Below are 16,947 nucleotides of genomic sequence, written 5' to 3' on the forward strand. Positions count from 1 at the left end.
CTCTGGATATACTGGTTTTCATCAGAGTATGTACCATTTTACAGTATCAATATACTGATATCATTAAGGCATGCTGAATGGTGTCCTTCATTTATCCAGTCAGATCTTAGGTAAAGATGTTAATTACTAGGCATCAGATCATACTAACCTTTCATAATGTACATCAACCTCAAATTATCTCTAAGTAGAATGTTTATCTTACTGTTGCTGTACTGAATTCATTTTCTTCCCAACAACTTCTGTATATGCCCCATGGTCTTACTTGTCTCTTCAAATTGCCTGTTATGTTTCTTATCATAAGAAATATGGTAATAATCTTGGTTTTGACATAATATACTTTATAAACAATACAATCTTGCAACATGAAACATCCTTCCATTTATCTCAGACCTTATGTATGCACTGACATTGGACGGATTGCTATCTACATAGGTTTTTAAGCACCTGTATATTTAGTTGTGTTTGTAAAACTCAGGAATGATCAAGTATGAATCAATTATGAGACAATCACTTTTGAAATTGGTGATAATCATGAAAAAAAAAAAAAAAAAAAAAAAAAAAAAAAAAATATATATATATATATATATATATATATATATATATATATATATATATATATATATATATATATATATATATATATATATATATATATATATATTGTAAGTGATTAATAAAAAATAACAAAGATGTAAATTCCACAACCACACACTAGAAAAAACAGGAATGAAATATGATTTTTTGTTGTGGTATCCATTGAGTTCTAAGGGCTGACACAAAGGATATGAGAGAAAAGAAGAATCTGAGTATAACAGAAATTAACCGTTTGAAGAACAAGGTTATGTAAAGTAGCATGTATATAGAGATACATTCATGAATAAAGAGGTATGAAAGAGAAAAGATATTTTGAGAAAACTGGTTGATTAAGAAGAGGAAGGAATGTTATGATGATCTCAGCAGATGAAAAATATAACGAAAAAAAAAAAATAATAAAAAAAAAAATAAAAAGAAATAAATAAACATAATAATAATAATGATAATAATAATAATAATAATAATAATAATAATAATAATAAATAAAAAATAAATAAATAAAAGTTAACTATTAAAGATGATAAGTAGATCTCATATCAAATGAAGGCTAACAGGAAGACAAAAAATGGAATGGGTACACAGTGAAAGAGAACATTAGATATACAAATGATGATATCTGTGGAGCAAGGAAAAGTGGTTATAAATGACTAGGATGACCGGAGACTCGACACGAATGCATTAAAAGAAGATGGTTTTGAAGTTCTTGACCACATCAGGTCTGATCAGATCCAGAAAAAGGGAATGGTACACCAGGGATAAGCAAGTTCTGTTGTTAGGATCTGATATGGAAATTGGCAGGGAAGCTGAGAAGCTGCATAGCTGACAAGTGTGCAGTGTAAACAGTAAGGATTGATTCTATTTCTCCCTTAAGGTCTAGAGAAGGGATTCTCAACTTTTTTTTTTAAGAACCCCTTGAGTTATAAGACCACCTCCCTGAACCCCCAGTAACCTGACACTGAAAAGAATGTTAATTTAATGACTGATACAAACTCAACATGCAATGGTATACTATATTGGATATTATCAGATCAGACATCTGAGTATCCCTGAAAATCTTGTTAACCACATGGAGGTCTGAAAACCCCAGGTTGAGAACCACTGGTCTAGAGACTAAGGTGTGATGAATGTTTGCTAATGTGAAGTAATTGTGAATGTGAGAGAAAGCATCCCATCTAGCTTCAGTGTTGGCATGGGTGGGGGAGAGGGATGTGTACAACAGACTCCTTAACATTGTGTATATTTTGTCAGATGCTATTTATTGGCAGAACAGACAGATATTGACTGGTCAGCAAAATAGTGCCTCATTTTCCCATTAACTTTCAACTCTAAAGGAAGCAGACTTCCAAGTATGCATTGTGTTGGTTATTTATGTGTGTCAGAAGTGAAAATATATTCGTGACTGATGTGTTTCATATGAATGAGAAATATATAATACATAATCATGATCCTCTAAACATAATTTAAGTGTCTACAATCTCTAGTACTTGTGACTGCCTTAAAATTATTCCTATACAAGACAGAAATCTGTCTTGCATACATGTATTATACATACTGTACTTTGGGATATTGCCCCACACTGTGAAACTTTCTCTAATTCAAATGACTCATTGTCCTGTTGTTTGAACTAATGGATAACTAAGTCATCTAAAATACTTCTTTTCTCAGTAATTGACCTCTACTGTCTTCTGGTTGTTCAGCACATCCAAGAACTACTAAGTAGTGTGCATCATAACTTAGTTTGCTGGTTCTTTTCACTGTTGGTGGATTGCTGTGATATAATACCTGAAAAATATCTTTACCCACATTTGAAGAAAATATATATATATATATATATATATATATATATATATATATATATATATATATATATATATATATATATATATATATATATATATATATAGCCTCAATGAAAGTATATTGCCAAAGATCTACAAAAAAAATTGTCAGAGTCATTGAGCAAGAACAAAAGAGTTCCAAAACTGCTTACATTGTAAAACAGTGAAGAAAACAAAAATCTTCCTCAAGGAACAAATACAAACTCCCATGAGTAAGCATGCCATACAGCATTATACTGCCAGCATCAGAACCAGTTATACCTGGTTTTGTAATAATTTCTCATGTACTAACTGATAATTTTACTTCAAGCTTGAGGGGGGCGACTAAACATCAAATTCAGTCTTAAACTTAGAATATCGATAACAGAGACTCCTGAAGTGAGATTGAAATAGTACAGTACCTCAAGATGTATAACTGGTGAAAATATGGAGTGTGTGGCCATATGAATGAAGTATTCAAATATGTTCAACAAAGGAGATTCAGGCAGCTTCTTGTAGTTTGAAAACAAGTAAGAACATGTACAAATGACTACAAGTTAAACAAGATCAGGTTCCAGAGATAAACAAAAAATTTGTTCATGAATATGGCAACAAATGAATGATGAAAAGGAAGGGGGCAGCAGGAGGTTTGGCTTAAAAAAACAGGGTTACAACTGTGTAATACAAACTTAGCATGAATGTATAAGTGGACAGACATTAAACGCCTTTAGGAAGAAGTTGGATACATTTCAAGGATAACACTAATAAACAATAAGTTTTAAGGGTTATCAGGGGTGTGTGGGGTCTTTGTATATATCAACCAGTCTTTTGCAATCACCTTATTTTCTTTAAGCTTTAATTTTCTTATGTACACATCAGGTCAATAGTGATGGATTAATAAATGGGCAAAGTGTTTTGAATACCACTCATACTCCAGTGTAGGCAGAACATTACTTAATGTCGATAAAAACTTTAGGGAAAATCTTCAAAGAGCATAATCTATAAATATGTTGTAAAATTTACTGACTTGTATTATCAGTATCATTAAATCATTATCAAGGATGTTGCTGACATTGTTAATATGTCATTGAGAACATTTCATACAATCCTCATGTCTGATTTAAATATGCATTATGTTGGTGCTTAATCATACCTCACACTCCAAGCATCTAACCACAAACGTGTTGAGTCAGCAAGAATTTTCATTAACATTCTAGTGCCAGCACCAGTGATGAGACTTTGATTTACAGCTGCAAGCCAGAGACTAAACACCACTATTCCCAGCGGAGGAGCTGCTATCATCCAAGAACAAAGAAAGATATGTCAGGAGTACCGCCAAGAACTTCATTTTTTTTTTCCCCATACATATACTATAAGGAATTGTGCACCATGAGTTTCTCCTCCATGATCAGATTATCAATACCGAGTTTGACTTGACGCTTGATAAAAAATATTTGGTCCTAATGATTCCAAGCACGTCATAATGGAAACAGGGTGCTCCACCACTCATTTACGATGAAAACTTGATGAGTTTTCATTCACAACACAACTGTAAATCCTTAAACCTTAATCTGCAATATCCGATTCAATATTACTTTTTTCTTTCCCAAAGTTCAAGCTGTTTGAGGACATCCAGCATGGATTGCAAATGATGACTGGTACAGTTAGGGAACAATTAAGGAGCCCTTGGAGCACTTAGACATAACCCAAGTGCCAGGAAGAAGTTGATCATTACACAAAGTGAGTATTAAGATCAGTTTGGCAGCAGATTCAAATCAGGTCATATTTCTTTTGCTTTTTATACACAATTTTCTTTTTTTTCATTTTGTGATTGCACCTCATAATTTTTTCCCCACACTAAACACAGGATAGCCTAAAGTAAACATATTAAACATATAAGTAAGAATAATTTCTTCATATGAAGAAATTAATTTACATTACTTTAGAAAACCCTAGTCAATTTTTACAGAGATATCAGCAAACATGGAGCCCAGCATTAAAAATTCAAGACATAGTTCAATATGCAGTACAAAAGAAAGAAATTCCTAATAAAAACATTCCCACCTGCAATGGAGCAGACTAGCAACTGGGCCATCATTTAACAAGACATTGGTAATGAGGATGGCTTTCTCTGCATCCATGTACATAATTTAATAATTTCAAAGGATATCAAGTTTTTAAAAGAATATCAAAGAAATCATAAATTTTGGCAAAGTATTCAAGCCTTTCTTTCACTGAGCAGCTAACAGCTAAAATGTACTAACACTTAAAGCCTGATATCATGGCAAAAAGTACAGACTATTTGTCTTAAACTTTCCATCTACATACATTATTAATTCCATGCCTATTGACAGCTCAGTAAATAAGAGACAGATACATGTAGTTGTGGTGAATGTATGAGTATAAAATGAACATCTGTGTGTCCAATTACTGTTACTGTCTTTGGGTATCACTTATTGATTTAAAGATAGAATTCTTTTCCAGCTCAGTGTGAGGAACTAACAACCATAAAATCATATAACTACATTAAAATCCGAAACCTGTAAGAATCAATTTCAGATCAGTTTTACAAGATCATAAAAAGAATAAACTGATACAATTTTTAATGATATTTTGAACTTATCTAAAGATAAATATAACTGTGATTTTGCCACATAAGAGTAGCAACATAAACATCCAAAGACTTCATGCCAAATCTTTACTGTAGTTTAGTGTTGTATTTTGTACACTTTTTTTGTTTTGTTTATGAAGTAAAATGACTAGAGAAAAATTATAATATATCATAAATATGAAAATCATCTAAAAATTATAAACATATAATAAATAAAATTTGGCACAATGCAAGTTTGGAAGAGGCTTCCTATTTTGTTATCCTTAGCATACAACTCAAATTCTTTTAATGACACAATGAAAAAAGTATATTAGAAGAAAATGATCATTTAGTAACTGAATATTCATTAACAGCAGTGGCTACATCTGGTCTGTTAAAAGAAATTGTCGACGTTGTTACCGGGAGTGGGCTTGATATGCTAAGAGTTGGTAATCTGCCTTCTCTTGATGCGCGGATGGCTTGGAGTACTGCCACAAATTCCAACTCCCTCTGAGTGGGCCGTTCATTATCTAAACATACCTCTGCAGCTCTCTGGCCAAAAAGCTCAAGTACTTTGGTGCGGTAATCAACTACTGTTGCTACTGGATTGCCAGTAATTATTAAAGTTTCTAGACAAGGAAGGCCTGAAATGTGACTAACTTCTGCAATTTCACATATATTATTAGTTGATACATTCAATGAGGCTAAGGAATAAAGCTTACTCAAACCTTTGAGGGATGTCAAACTATTTTGTGACAAATCCAGGTCAACAACATTTCCAAGTTTTGTGTGCATGCTTTCTAATTCACTAAACAAATTATTTGAGAGATTAAGAGAAACTAAATGTGGAAGCTTTGTTAGACTTTCCACTGTTGAGAGTTTATTACAACTCAGGTTCAGCTTTTCTATATTAGGAGCAAGAGCAATGGAGTCATCAGTTTTTTGATTTGGTTACAGCTGACATCAACATCAGTGAGAGATAACCATTTATGAGGATCACTCCCTTCAACAGTCTCTTGGAACACAGCATCACACAGCAGTATATCAGACATCTGTGTCATATCACTCTGGTTTACCTGCAGTGTTTTAGTGGTTCTCCTGACTGCTCCAAGGTGACCAATGGGGGCAGTACTAGCTTCAGTCAGTGTTAAAGTCTCAACACTCTTGAAGGTATTTAATGTGTAGGGGAGATTATTCTGGATGATGGTGCTTGCTCTGCAAGAATATTAAAAACAATAATTGAATCCTATCAGCATAAAATTTTAAGATACTACAAGTACATTTATATGAAACATTTTTGAGGGAAGGGGAAGAAATAAACAAAATAAGCACATAAACACACAAAGTAATAACTTGAAGGACATAACTATATCACTTAAACTATGGTTTTTCCTCTTCACAACAAAATGAATCATATATAAATTGAATTAAATTCAAGGTACTTTTAAGACATAAATTCGTAATACCAGAGGCTGTGACCAGTTCTTGCTTTCAGACATTCATATAAAAAGTCAACTTGATAGAGATATGGTGTAATTATTTCAACATTCTGTTCACTAAGTTATGTTTACTTTGTGGCATGAGATGTGCAGAGATGAAAAATAAAACTATGAAATTTAATGAGGCTCATATTAGTTACATGCATTCTCACTTTCCTATCCTTAGATCAGAAACCCCAGTGTTTAACAGAAAGGGTAAAATGATATGATGCTTAATATATATTTCCGAGAGCATGTGATCACAGAATGTTGCAATAAATGGCTGGCATGAGATGGCAAGATTTGGTGACAAGCGAGGAGGAGGGAGAGAGATATGGTGTCAAGGAGTTGAAAGCAGAACTTGGACAGGGGAGACTTTGCTGGTTTGGGCATGCAAGGAGGTCAGGAAAAGACAATACAACAAAAGTGGTGGAAAATATGGAGGTTAGTAGACCAGTGGAAAGACCTGAGAAGACATGAAGGAAGTGCATTCAGCAGGAAATAGATCTGCTGGTAGTGAATGGAGCTTGTGCAAGACAGAAAAGAGTGGAGAAGAGTCATCACATGTCTCACTCCATTGTGATGGGGAAAAAGAAAAATGGTAAATAATAAACATGAAAGAAGAATACATATAGGCATTCAATTGTGAATACATACCAATACAGAGGTAAACAAGAAATTAAACAAATATAAGGGCATTACTGAAAAGTAACACACCTGAATGGTTGGTTGCTTCCTTGGATGACGAGATGCTTTACTTGAGTAACAAAATCAACAACATGACTAAAATCAGTTTCATCTGCTACTGCAACACTGGGAGGCAGAGGATTCTTGAGTCGGTATGATAGGGCATGCAGCTGGGGAGCATAACAACAAATGATTAATTACTGATATAAATAATTTATGTGCCACACTCTTCTCAGTACTATAGTTTGTTTTTAGCCCATTGTACACAGTGCTTGTTGTGCCTAGACAAAATTCTGTTTATTACCCAGTGCTTTTATCAACCTAGTCTTTGCTGGAGCTTGTCTAGTGATAAATCTGACTTACATTTCTATAAATATGACATTTCTAATAAAACAAAACCATCACATGTTGAACCACAGTACAGCCTGTAAGTGAGTGAAGTTAGTCCAAATCTAAGTCATAATGCACAAATTTTTCAATATTTCACCCACTCATGTAATTGGAGGTTTGGGAAGACTTAACTGTATTCATATTGTAGTGACCACAGATACAAAGACTATAGGCTCATCTCAAAACATGACAATCATTTTAGTCTCAATGTTTAAGACACTCAAAAACTCTAAATCAGGCTTCTAGAACACATTTTCATTATATATAAATGTGTGTCAATAAATATTAGAATACAGTAAAATCTGAAATATGGACATTTTGTATATAGGATTCTCAACCTCTACAGGCTGGCATAGGTATGACAAGCACCTTACTAACACCTCTACATCTCATAACCTTTTCTAGCAGCAACATGTACCACTGTAGCAGTACCTGCAATGGCGTGAAGACGACAGGGTGCCCTTCATTGAGAACCTTATCACCTTCCTCATAGAACTGTCTGGACATTGACTGCAGAAGGTGGGTCAGCTCATAATGGTGGAAGTCCAAGAACTCTGCTAGTTCGCGGGGCAAGGTATGATGCATGAAGTTGATGATAGTCTGGTAAAAAGTCAAGAAATCAATGATAGAATTATATTCTTACAGGTGTATTCATGAAAACAATAGAATACAAATAACTCTCTGCTATTGCACCTTCTGTGTTTTATTGCTATCATTATTAAAAAAGCTGCACACACACACACACACACACACACACACACACGCACACACACACACACATATATGTATATATATATATATATATATATATATATATATATATATATATATATATATATATATATACCATCATGAACTGGTTAGCTATTACCTCTATTGTCTTTACCTTTATCCTTAGGCTTAGGTTTCCTAGACACACCTCTTTTTCTTCAATTCTAACCTTAAGATATGGTAACTCGTGCATCAAAATTTATAGAAATCTAGAAAATGCTTATTTCAAGTATAATAAAACCAAGCTAGACTTGGAATTTCTAACAAAATGTAAATCTTATAACATACTACCAAAATTTCTTTATTTTAAAGTTCATAACCCTGAATGTTAAAACATCAAAGACTTACCGTTCTTGCCAGTTTAAGTTGCTAAATTTAGAGATACATACTAAAAACGTTACCTTTAAAAAGCAATTGACTAATTACGAAACAGCCTACACCGCATTTAAGAATTCAGTCTCATATCTAGATTTCACGTGTATCTTTAGCAGATTAAAGCGAAGTATGGATAATAAATTAAATAATATTAAAGCCACTCATACGAAAAAACTTAAAGCATTAGGTATTCCCATCAATAATTCAACTGACATAGATAAAGTAGTAATTAACCTTTCCAATAGATCTTTAACTACCTCAGAGCTTGAAGTTTTGTCATTAGGACTTTCTTTTTGCATCCCCAACCTTAAGATAGACTTCATAAATCATTATTTTTCTTTCGAAAGCTTAGCAAAGACACTTAAGGGTTTACCGCTTTCGACTCAAAAATGGGATAAACTAATCAAGGAGATTTCATCCATAGCCCATACTTCTTTTCGCGAATTTGATCAAGTTAAGCGCTCGTTTACTAAATTGCCTAAAACTCTTTTCGAAGCATTAACTAGTTTAAAAAAGCAGATAACTCTATAGTCATCACCAAACCTGACAAGGGACGTGGTACCGTAGTTATGAACAAAGATGATTATATTAAAAAGGTTGAACATATACTCAATGATACATCTAAATTTAAAATAATTAAAGACAGCGCCTTTGGTTACATAACAAAATTAGAAGATAAATTGTCTAGACTTCTGAGGAAACTCCTTAAACTTAAAGTAATTACTAACGATGTTTTTAATCAACTTTTTAGTAGTGGCTCATCTCCTGGCATCTTGTATGGCCTCCCTAAAACGCACAAACCTGACGTTCCCATTAGACCCATTATTAGCACCATCGGAACATTTAATTATAAGCTAGCAAAATTTTTCGTCCCCCTCCTTGAACCGTTAACGTCAAATCAATACACAATAAAAAACTCTTATTCATTTATCGAAGAAGTACGTACGTTAAACGTTAGTAATATGATCATGGCAAGCTTTGATGTCAAGTCCCTATTCACCAATATACCACTGGATGAAACTATAAATATTATATGTGATAGTATGTTTAAAGATAAAGACACTCATTATAATTTCTCTAAGGAACAATTTACTAGTTTACTTCAATTAGTAGTTAAAGATTCGCCATTTCTTATTAATAAATGCCTGTATGTACAAACAGATGGAGTAGCTATGGGTTCATGTCCTTGTCCTTCTTTAGCTAACATATTTTTATGTCATCATGAGAGTCATTGGTTAGATAACTGCCCTATTAACTTTAAACCACTCCTTTATAGACGTTACGTTGACGATACGTTCTTACTCTTCCGGAATCATGAACACATACCTAAGTTCCTTTCCTATCTAAATTCTCAGCATCCTAATATTGAGTTTACTTGCAATATAGAGAAAAACCACTCTCTCCCCTTCTTAGATGTGCTTCTTACGCGGGAAAACAATAAGTTACACACAGCAGTCTACCGCAAAAACACGTTTACAGGACTTGGACTAAAATACTTATCCTTCATACCTGAACTCTTTAAAACAAATGCAATCAGTACTCTTCTCTATAGGTGTTATCATTTATCATCAGACTTGTTCTCCTTTGATAAAGAAATTAATTATTTAAGAAAATTTTTCTGTAATAATGGCTTCCCCCTCAACATCGTTAATAAACGTATACAAAGCTTTCTCAACGATAAATTTAATGTACGTCCAACCTCTGAATCTAACGCAAAAACAAAGAAATATATCAAATTACCCTTCTATGGTCATCTCAGTTACTCAATTAGGAACAAACTAGATTCTGTTTTAAAGCATTACTTTCCAGACATTAAATTTTGTTATGTCTTTACCAACACACTCACTATTGGATCATTTTTTAAATTTAAAGATACTGTTCCTCGTGATCTCTCATCCAATATTATATACGAATTTACCTGTCTGAGCTGTAAAGCTCGGTATATTGGAGAGACAAAAAGGAACCTGAAATATAGAATTGCTGAACACAAAGGTATATCACCTAGGACAAATAAGCCCATAACTAATCCATCTTTCTCTTCCATTAGGGAACACGCCCACACCTTTGACCACCCTTTCACCTCAGAAGACTTTAGGGTAATGCACAAGCCTAAGAACCAATTAGATAGACTAATACTTGAAGCAATTCTGATAAACCACAACAAACCAGAACTCAACTCACAGATAGGTTCGGACAAGTTAATGATTTTATAATTTAGGCCTAACCCTTCTCCCTCTGAGTTTTCGTCTGCTACGTTTTCGTCTCGTTTCATTAGTTCTCTCGCCTGTCCACTTGAGTCAACAGGTATATTTTAGTTGTTTCTATTTTTTATATTTGTAAGTTGTTTTATTATTTTAGTTTTAATTTGTATTCTTAATAATCTTAGTTCTCATGTTGTATTCTTAATTGTCATGCAATATTTTATAGCAAATTTTATTAATGACACCTTTTAATGTTTACTAAATATGTGTACTCCTTGTAGCTTGAAAATGCCCATTGAAGAGGGCGAAACGTCGCGGAATAAATGTTACTGACAAGTACTGGATTTTCCACTGGCTTCCCTGCTTTCCTTGATATTAAACAAGATGAACTTCTTTGCATATATATATATATATATATATATATATATATATATATATATATATATATATATATATATATATATATATATATATATATATATATATATATATATATATATATATATATATATATATATATATATATATATATATATATATATATATATATATATATATATATATATATATATATATATATATATATATATATATATATATATATATATATATATATATATATATATATATATATATATATATATATATATATATATATATATATATATATATATATATATATATATATATATATATATATATATATATATATATATATATATATATATATATATATATATATATATATATATATATATATATATATATATATATATATATATATATATATATATATATATATATATATATATATATATATATATATATATATATATATATATATATATATATATATATATATATATATATCATGCATGAAATTTCTGCTATCATGCACCCATCATGCAAAATCTCCCAGGTTATAATGTCAAGTGATAATAGTTTCTCTATATTCTTTTATTGAGAAATACAGAGGAGACTCAATACTCAAACATCTTAATAGTCAAACTTTTCAATACTCGAATGCAAATGTTTGATTTAATACTAAAAAAAATACCTGATAATCAAATGTCCACACACGTGGTTATAAACAAAGGCTCCCTGGCCTTTCCTTCCCCCCTTCTGCCAATTGTGCTGTAGCAGTCATCAGAATAACATTCTTGTACATTTTGTTTGTAATTTTTCATTTATAAGTTTTCATTAACACCAAAGGCTTATTAGTGGTGAAAACATCTGGTAATTGAACTGCTGCACACATGATTGTTAACAAAGCCCTGGCCTCTCCCGCCCTGCCGCCACCATTGTTCTGTTCTAATACTGGTATTACCGGCAATACCAAAGCAAAATACTGGTATTCTGGTATACCCAACATGGAGGAGGCCAAGGGGACATTCAAAGAACTCATGTCTGCGGCAAGTCAATGCCGCCTGCTGGGAGTGACTTGGCATGGGAATGGAGGCTCAAAAGATGTGACTGCCTGGAATGACGTCATAGGGCATGCAAGGTGAACGGCCCCCATGGTATGCCACCATGATTGACTGATTGAGTATTATTACTTTAAAATGAATTATTATAGAAATGAAAGCAATGTAACCTGTGATGCATGTTTCATAAATATCAGTTGATCGGCACTCTGACTCAATGCCACCCAATGGTGAGGAGTAACACAAAGTTCATGATCATAACATAACATGCTGCCATAATGCTCACTGTTATGGCAACAGGAGGAAAAAGATTGCACTACACAATCTCTTACAAACTATAAGTGGTAGATAATGCCAAGGAGCATGGCAACAGAACAGCAGCAAAGGTTTTTGAGCCACCACCTACGGAAAAAAAAACTATAAGGGTCTCACGACAGTAAGAAGGTGAAATGAAGAGTGCAAGAAAAGATAAATATTTTCTGCTTGTGTAATGTGCTGCTAGATTGCTTTTAACAGTATAATGCTTAAATACACAATTTTTTTTTCTTCTGAATTTGACTTGCTGAAATGGGTGTGTGCCTTGTATACCCATGCATAATATATGCCATCAAATATGCTAAATAAAATGCAATAAAATGCATGTTATTATGATCCTTGATTAGGTAAGTCTTTTATATATACTTATTTTCTTAGAATTTTTATACTATCACGCAGTATAAAAACTGGACAAAAAATGACAACTTGGAAATCTCAGTGTCAATTTGAATTATTACCACTTCGGCTATCGCGACTTCCACTATTGCAAAGTTATATTTCCACCAATTAGGCGTGATAGCAGAAGGTTGAGTGTATATTTTTCTTTGCTATGCATGTTACATAGTGAATCAATAATCTACTAGTGGTGACAATGCCCCACTCTATTTCAACCTTAAAAACTTGTATGGACTAGTGAACTTCCACTTCACTCTATCTTAATTTAATAGAATAAATCATTTTTCCAAGTTTGTAACCACAAAAACCTGGAGACTAACTACTTTTAAATCATACATAGTTTCCACATTTCTGTTCATCTACTCCTGAAAACAGACATAGAATCATTTGACTGCATTACAAATGATTTATCAAATATTTCATGCCAACACATACAATATCACCACATTTCAATATGCACTTACCTGGATATAAAGCTCTAGATCACATCTTCTCTTCTCTATGAAAGACGGTTCCTTATTCCCTATGATCTTCTTTGGTGGAAGCAAATCTCGAGCAACACCATGGTTGCTGACAAGCTTTTCATGGAGCTCAGCAAAGGCATTATAACGCTGCTTGACTGACCACTGAACACCTCCCACACACAGGTTAATGTTGTACAGTGTGACGCCATCACATTGATGTGTGCTTGGGATGCAAACTGCTACATTATGCTCCGGACTCAACGATGCCATCTGTGAAATAATTAAACACCTACATTAGCAAGTCTGGTAATTTTTTAATCTTTTAAAAAAATATCAAATCTAATGACAATACCCAATTCTTGAACACTAGAGACATGAGCCTTCTCTTATTTGAAAGCTTGGTGGGCCCTGCATTCTGTCCCAATGGGGTGGTGGTGTCTGGATGGTATGGTGGAAAACTTGACATCATGGATATACTTAAGAAACCAACATAAGAACAGTATAAATTGTTGATAAGAGGCTTTCACCAGAGATTGAATATGTCTGGACACTCACAGAAAAAAAGAAGTGACATTTATACCAGGCAGACCAAGATGATCTCCACTATCATTTCCAGCTGGCTTTGACTGTCCTGCCTCAACAATCAGGTATTAGGAAAGTTAAAAGTGCAAGACAATCAGAAATCAAGCTTGGTGCCCTTACCTAGCTCAGGAGATAGAGGTTCTGGAAAATGTCCAATGGTGAGTTACCACACTATTATCTCACTTAAAAGCCATCATAAGAGGAATGACTTGGGAAACTACATCTACCAACTCTGGTATACAGGAGGTTGAGGGGAGACCAGACCAAGACCTTCAAAATATTAAGACAGAAGTATAATGAAGACTGCATGAAGTATTTCAGCTGAGGAAGGATGGTTGTACCTGGGGAAACTGTGATCTTTGGTAAATATTGAGAAAGTCTTACATTAAGTAATAAGAAATTAATTGTATTTTGATGCCTAGAACATGAAATGAGCACTCCTGAGTATTGGAAAAATTTCTTTACATTGCAGAAAAAATTCCTTGGATTTCAGGAAAAACCTTACATCTAGGGATTTTTCTAAATGCAGAGATTTCTGTGTTTCATGCATATAAAACCATTGATACATTCTATCTAAAGCTAACCTAAGGTAACATCTAACCTAACTAACTTAATGCAGGGATTTTTGTGTTCTATGCAAAACTTAATCGTTAGCATTAATATTAAATGAGTTATTTGTGATGGAAAGTGTATAGAAGAAAGGTGTCTTGGAAAAATGTCTACTTTCCAATGGTGCACTCCTTCTTTTTTTGTATCTGTGAGACTGACAGCTTTCTCCAGTAATACTAAATCTTCCAACCAAGGGGTCAACTAGATGTTAGAATATATCGTAAATCTTACCAATAGGACCTCCTAACAAAGCAGTAAAATACTGATATTTTGTGATGAAGTAGTTTATGCCCAACACGTTTTTGTGGGTTTATTTGGCGGCCGGCCTTAGTGTGTCCTACACACGCTCTCAAAGTTTGATATGTACCTCCCAAAAACTAAGTCCAGCAATTAGTATTCCAGTCTTCTTCCTCTTCTTCTTGTGGTTGTTTACATTAATAGGGCATTGTGGGTCCTCTGGGGCGTGTGGTATCTATAAATCAAGTGTCATGGGGGGGCATGCAGCACCCCCTCCAAGAAGACATTTAGGTTAGGTTATGGTAAAGACCCTAAGGGGGGTCTGGAGGGCACAGCTCCCTAGCTGGTTTACACTAATGTCCGTAGACTTTTTGGGTAGGCAAATTTTGCTAAATTTGTCTCCCCCTCCAAAACTCCTGGTAAATTTAAAGTTTCAATCAATATACCCTATCTTATATTTCTTTTCCCCATGTCTAACAAGCTTGGGAACCTCCCGGGAAAGCTTGGTTTAGGGGTGGGGAAACCCAAAATGAGCAAAATTTGACCCCTTGAAAAACCTAACCTAACCTAACCCTAACCATATGTGCCCATATACGATTGACAGGAAAACACGATAATTTTTGTGACTGGCAGTAGGCAACCCCACATCATTATATGTCATCATGTCACTCAGCGTCATAACACATAACTGACTAACAGACTGCTACAGTGTTTGCGTAATATTAATAAAAAAAACACAAGAGCACACTCAGTATCCTCTGATTGACTGCTGTGGAAGGGTCCAGAGCTAGAATTGAGGTAAATCTTAGAAATTATGTCCTGAGGTTATTATTAATTTCCAATAGGGTAAATTGGGTTAGAAATGCTCGTAGAAGAGTGATCTAGACCTTGAGAATGTCTATAGTTACGTGCGGTGTATTGGTTGAAACTGTGATAATACCAAACTCCCGATTCCCCACGTGCCCCCAAGCTTGCTGAGGGGGAAGGAGGGGTATTCTTAAGATAGTTAGGGAGATGCTATTGGTAAGATTTACCGAAAATATTTATTCTCTCACAGGGTTGTGGATATAAGGAACGATCTTCCCGTGGGTGGTAAATTCCGATACCGTGGGGTAATTTGAAGCTCGTCTGGATAAATAATGGAGAAGCCAGGATAAAAGATTTGATTATACAGAGCCAGCACAAATCACCACAAACAACCAGAGTCACGCTAATGATTGGGCTGCTGAGTTGGAGCCACACAGGCCTAGTGCCTTTTCCAGAAGGTCATCCGTGAGTAACTGATTGATAGTTTCCTATAAATAAATAACCCAAAATAAAATTAATTCCATAGCTCTGCACTTACCAAGACACTTTCCCAGTAACCACAGTGCCAGGAAAATTAGTACATGAACAAGCAAAGTTAGTGAGTTGATTTGTGAGGTAAATTCGCGAGGCGTCACTCCATGAAGAGTTGTGTTTTGGGTCAGGGAGTGAGACTTTCAAACGGTGCCCACAGCTGCTACATTCTTTCCTCCCTCCCTCCTCTACATATTCTTTAATTTCACCTGTAATTTTCAGAGTTGTAAGAGTACATTGGTTATGCATTTGATCTTTCTACTTTTTATACTAAGAAAAAATGGATGGATGATATTATTAGAATGGAAAGATAAAAGATGTGTCAAGTACAGACGGGTTGCATCACATGTTGTACTCACACACACACACACACACACACACACACACTATAATGTCAATCATGTAGTAACACGTCCATCGCCTATCAGTATTATCATGATCAACGTAATTTATTTAAGTCGTCTTGTTTTCGGTTAAGGATTCTACGTAAAGTCTTAGAAGCTGCCCACTTGACAACTGTTGATGAGTGTCGCACTGTACATTATTACATTACCTATGGTAGGGATAATTCATTGACAATGTCTCTCACAGAGATCGCAGCCTTAACCACTCGTTTTACTTTTTCTTATTAGTTTATGTTCCTTAGAAGTGAATAGCTTGTCTTCCAGGCGTTGTGATA

General features: G+C 34.0%; 1 protein-coding gene across 1 annotated transcript; it reads right to left on the reverse strand.

Moving 5' to 3' along the window:
- Positions 1-1,031: 1,031 nt before the first annotated feature.
- On the reverse strand, positions 1,032-16,438 carry LOC123505008 (nischarin-like). Its single transcript, XM_045256017.1, is given in 7 exon segments — positions 1,032-5,945; positions 5,948-6,216; positions 7,197-7,336; positions 7,989-8,156; positions 13,503-13,772; positions 14,205-14,354; positions 16,276-16,438. Coding segments are annotated over 5 exon segments (1,446 nt in total). The 5' UTR covers positions 14,205-14,354; positions 16,276-16,438; the 3' UTR covers positions 1,032-5,346.
- Between the last annotated feature and the right edge of the window lie 509 nt (positions 16,439-16,947).

The sequence above is a fragment of the Portunus trituberculatus genome, chromosome 17 (assembly GCF_017591435.1).
Source record: "Portunus trituberculatus isolate SZX2019 chromosome 17, ASM1759143v1, whole genome shotgun sequence".
In the NCBI taxonomy this organism is placed as follows: domain Eukaryota; kingdom Metazoa; phylum Arthropoda; class Malacostraca; order Decapoda; family Portunidae; genus Portunus; species Portunus trituberculatus.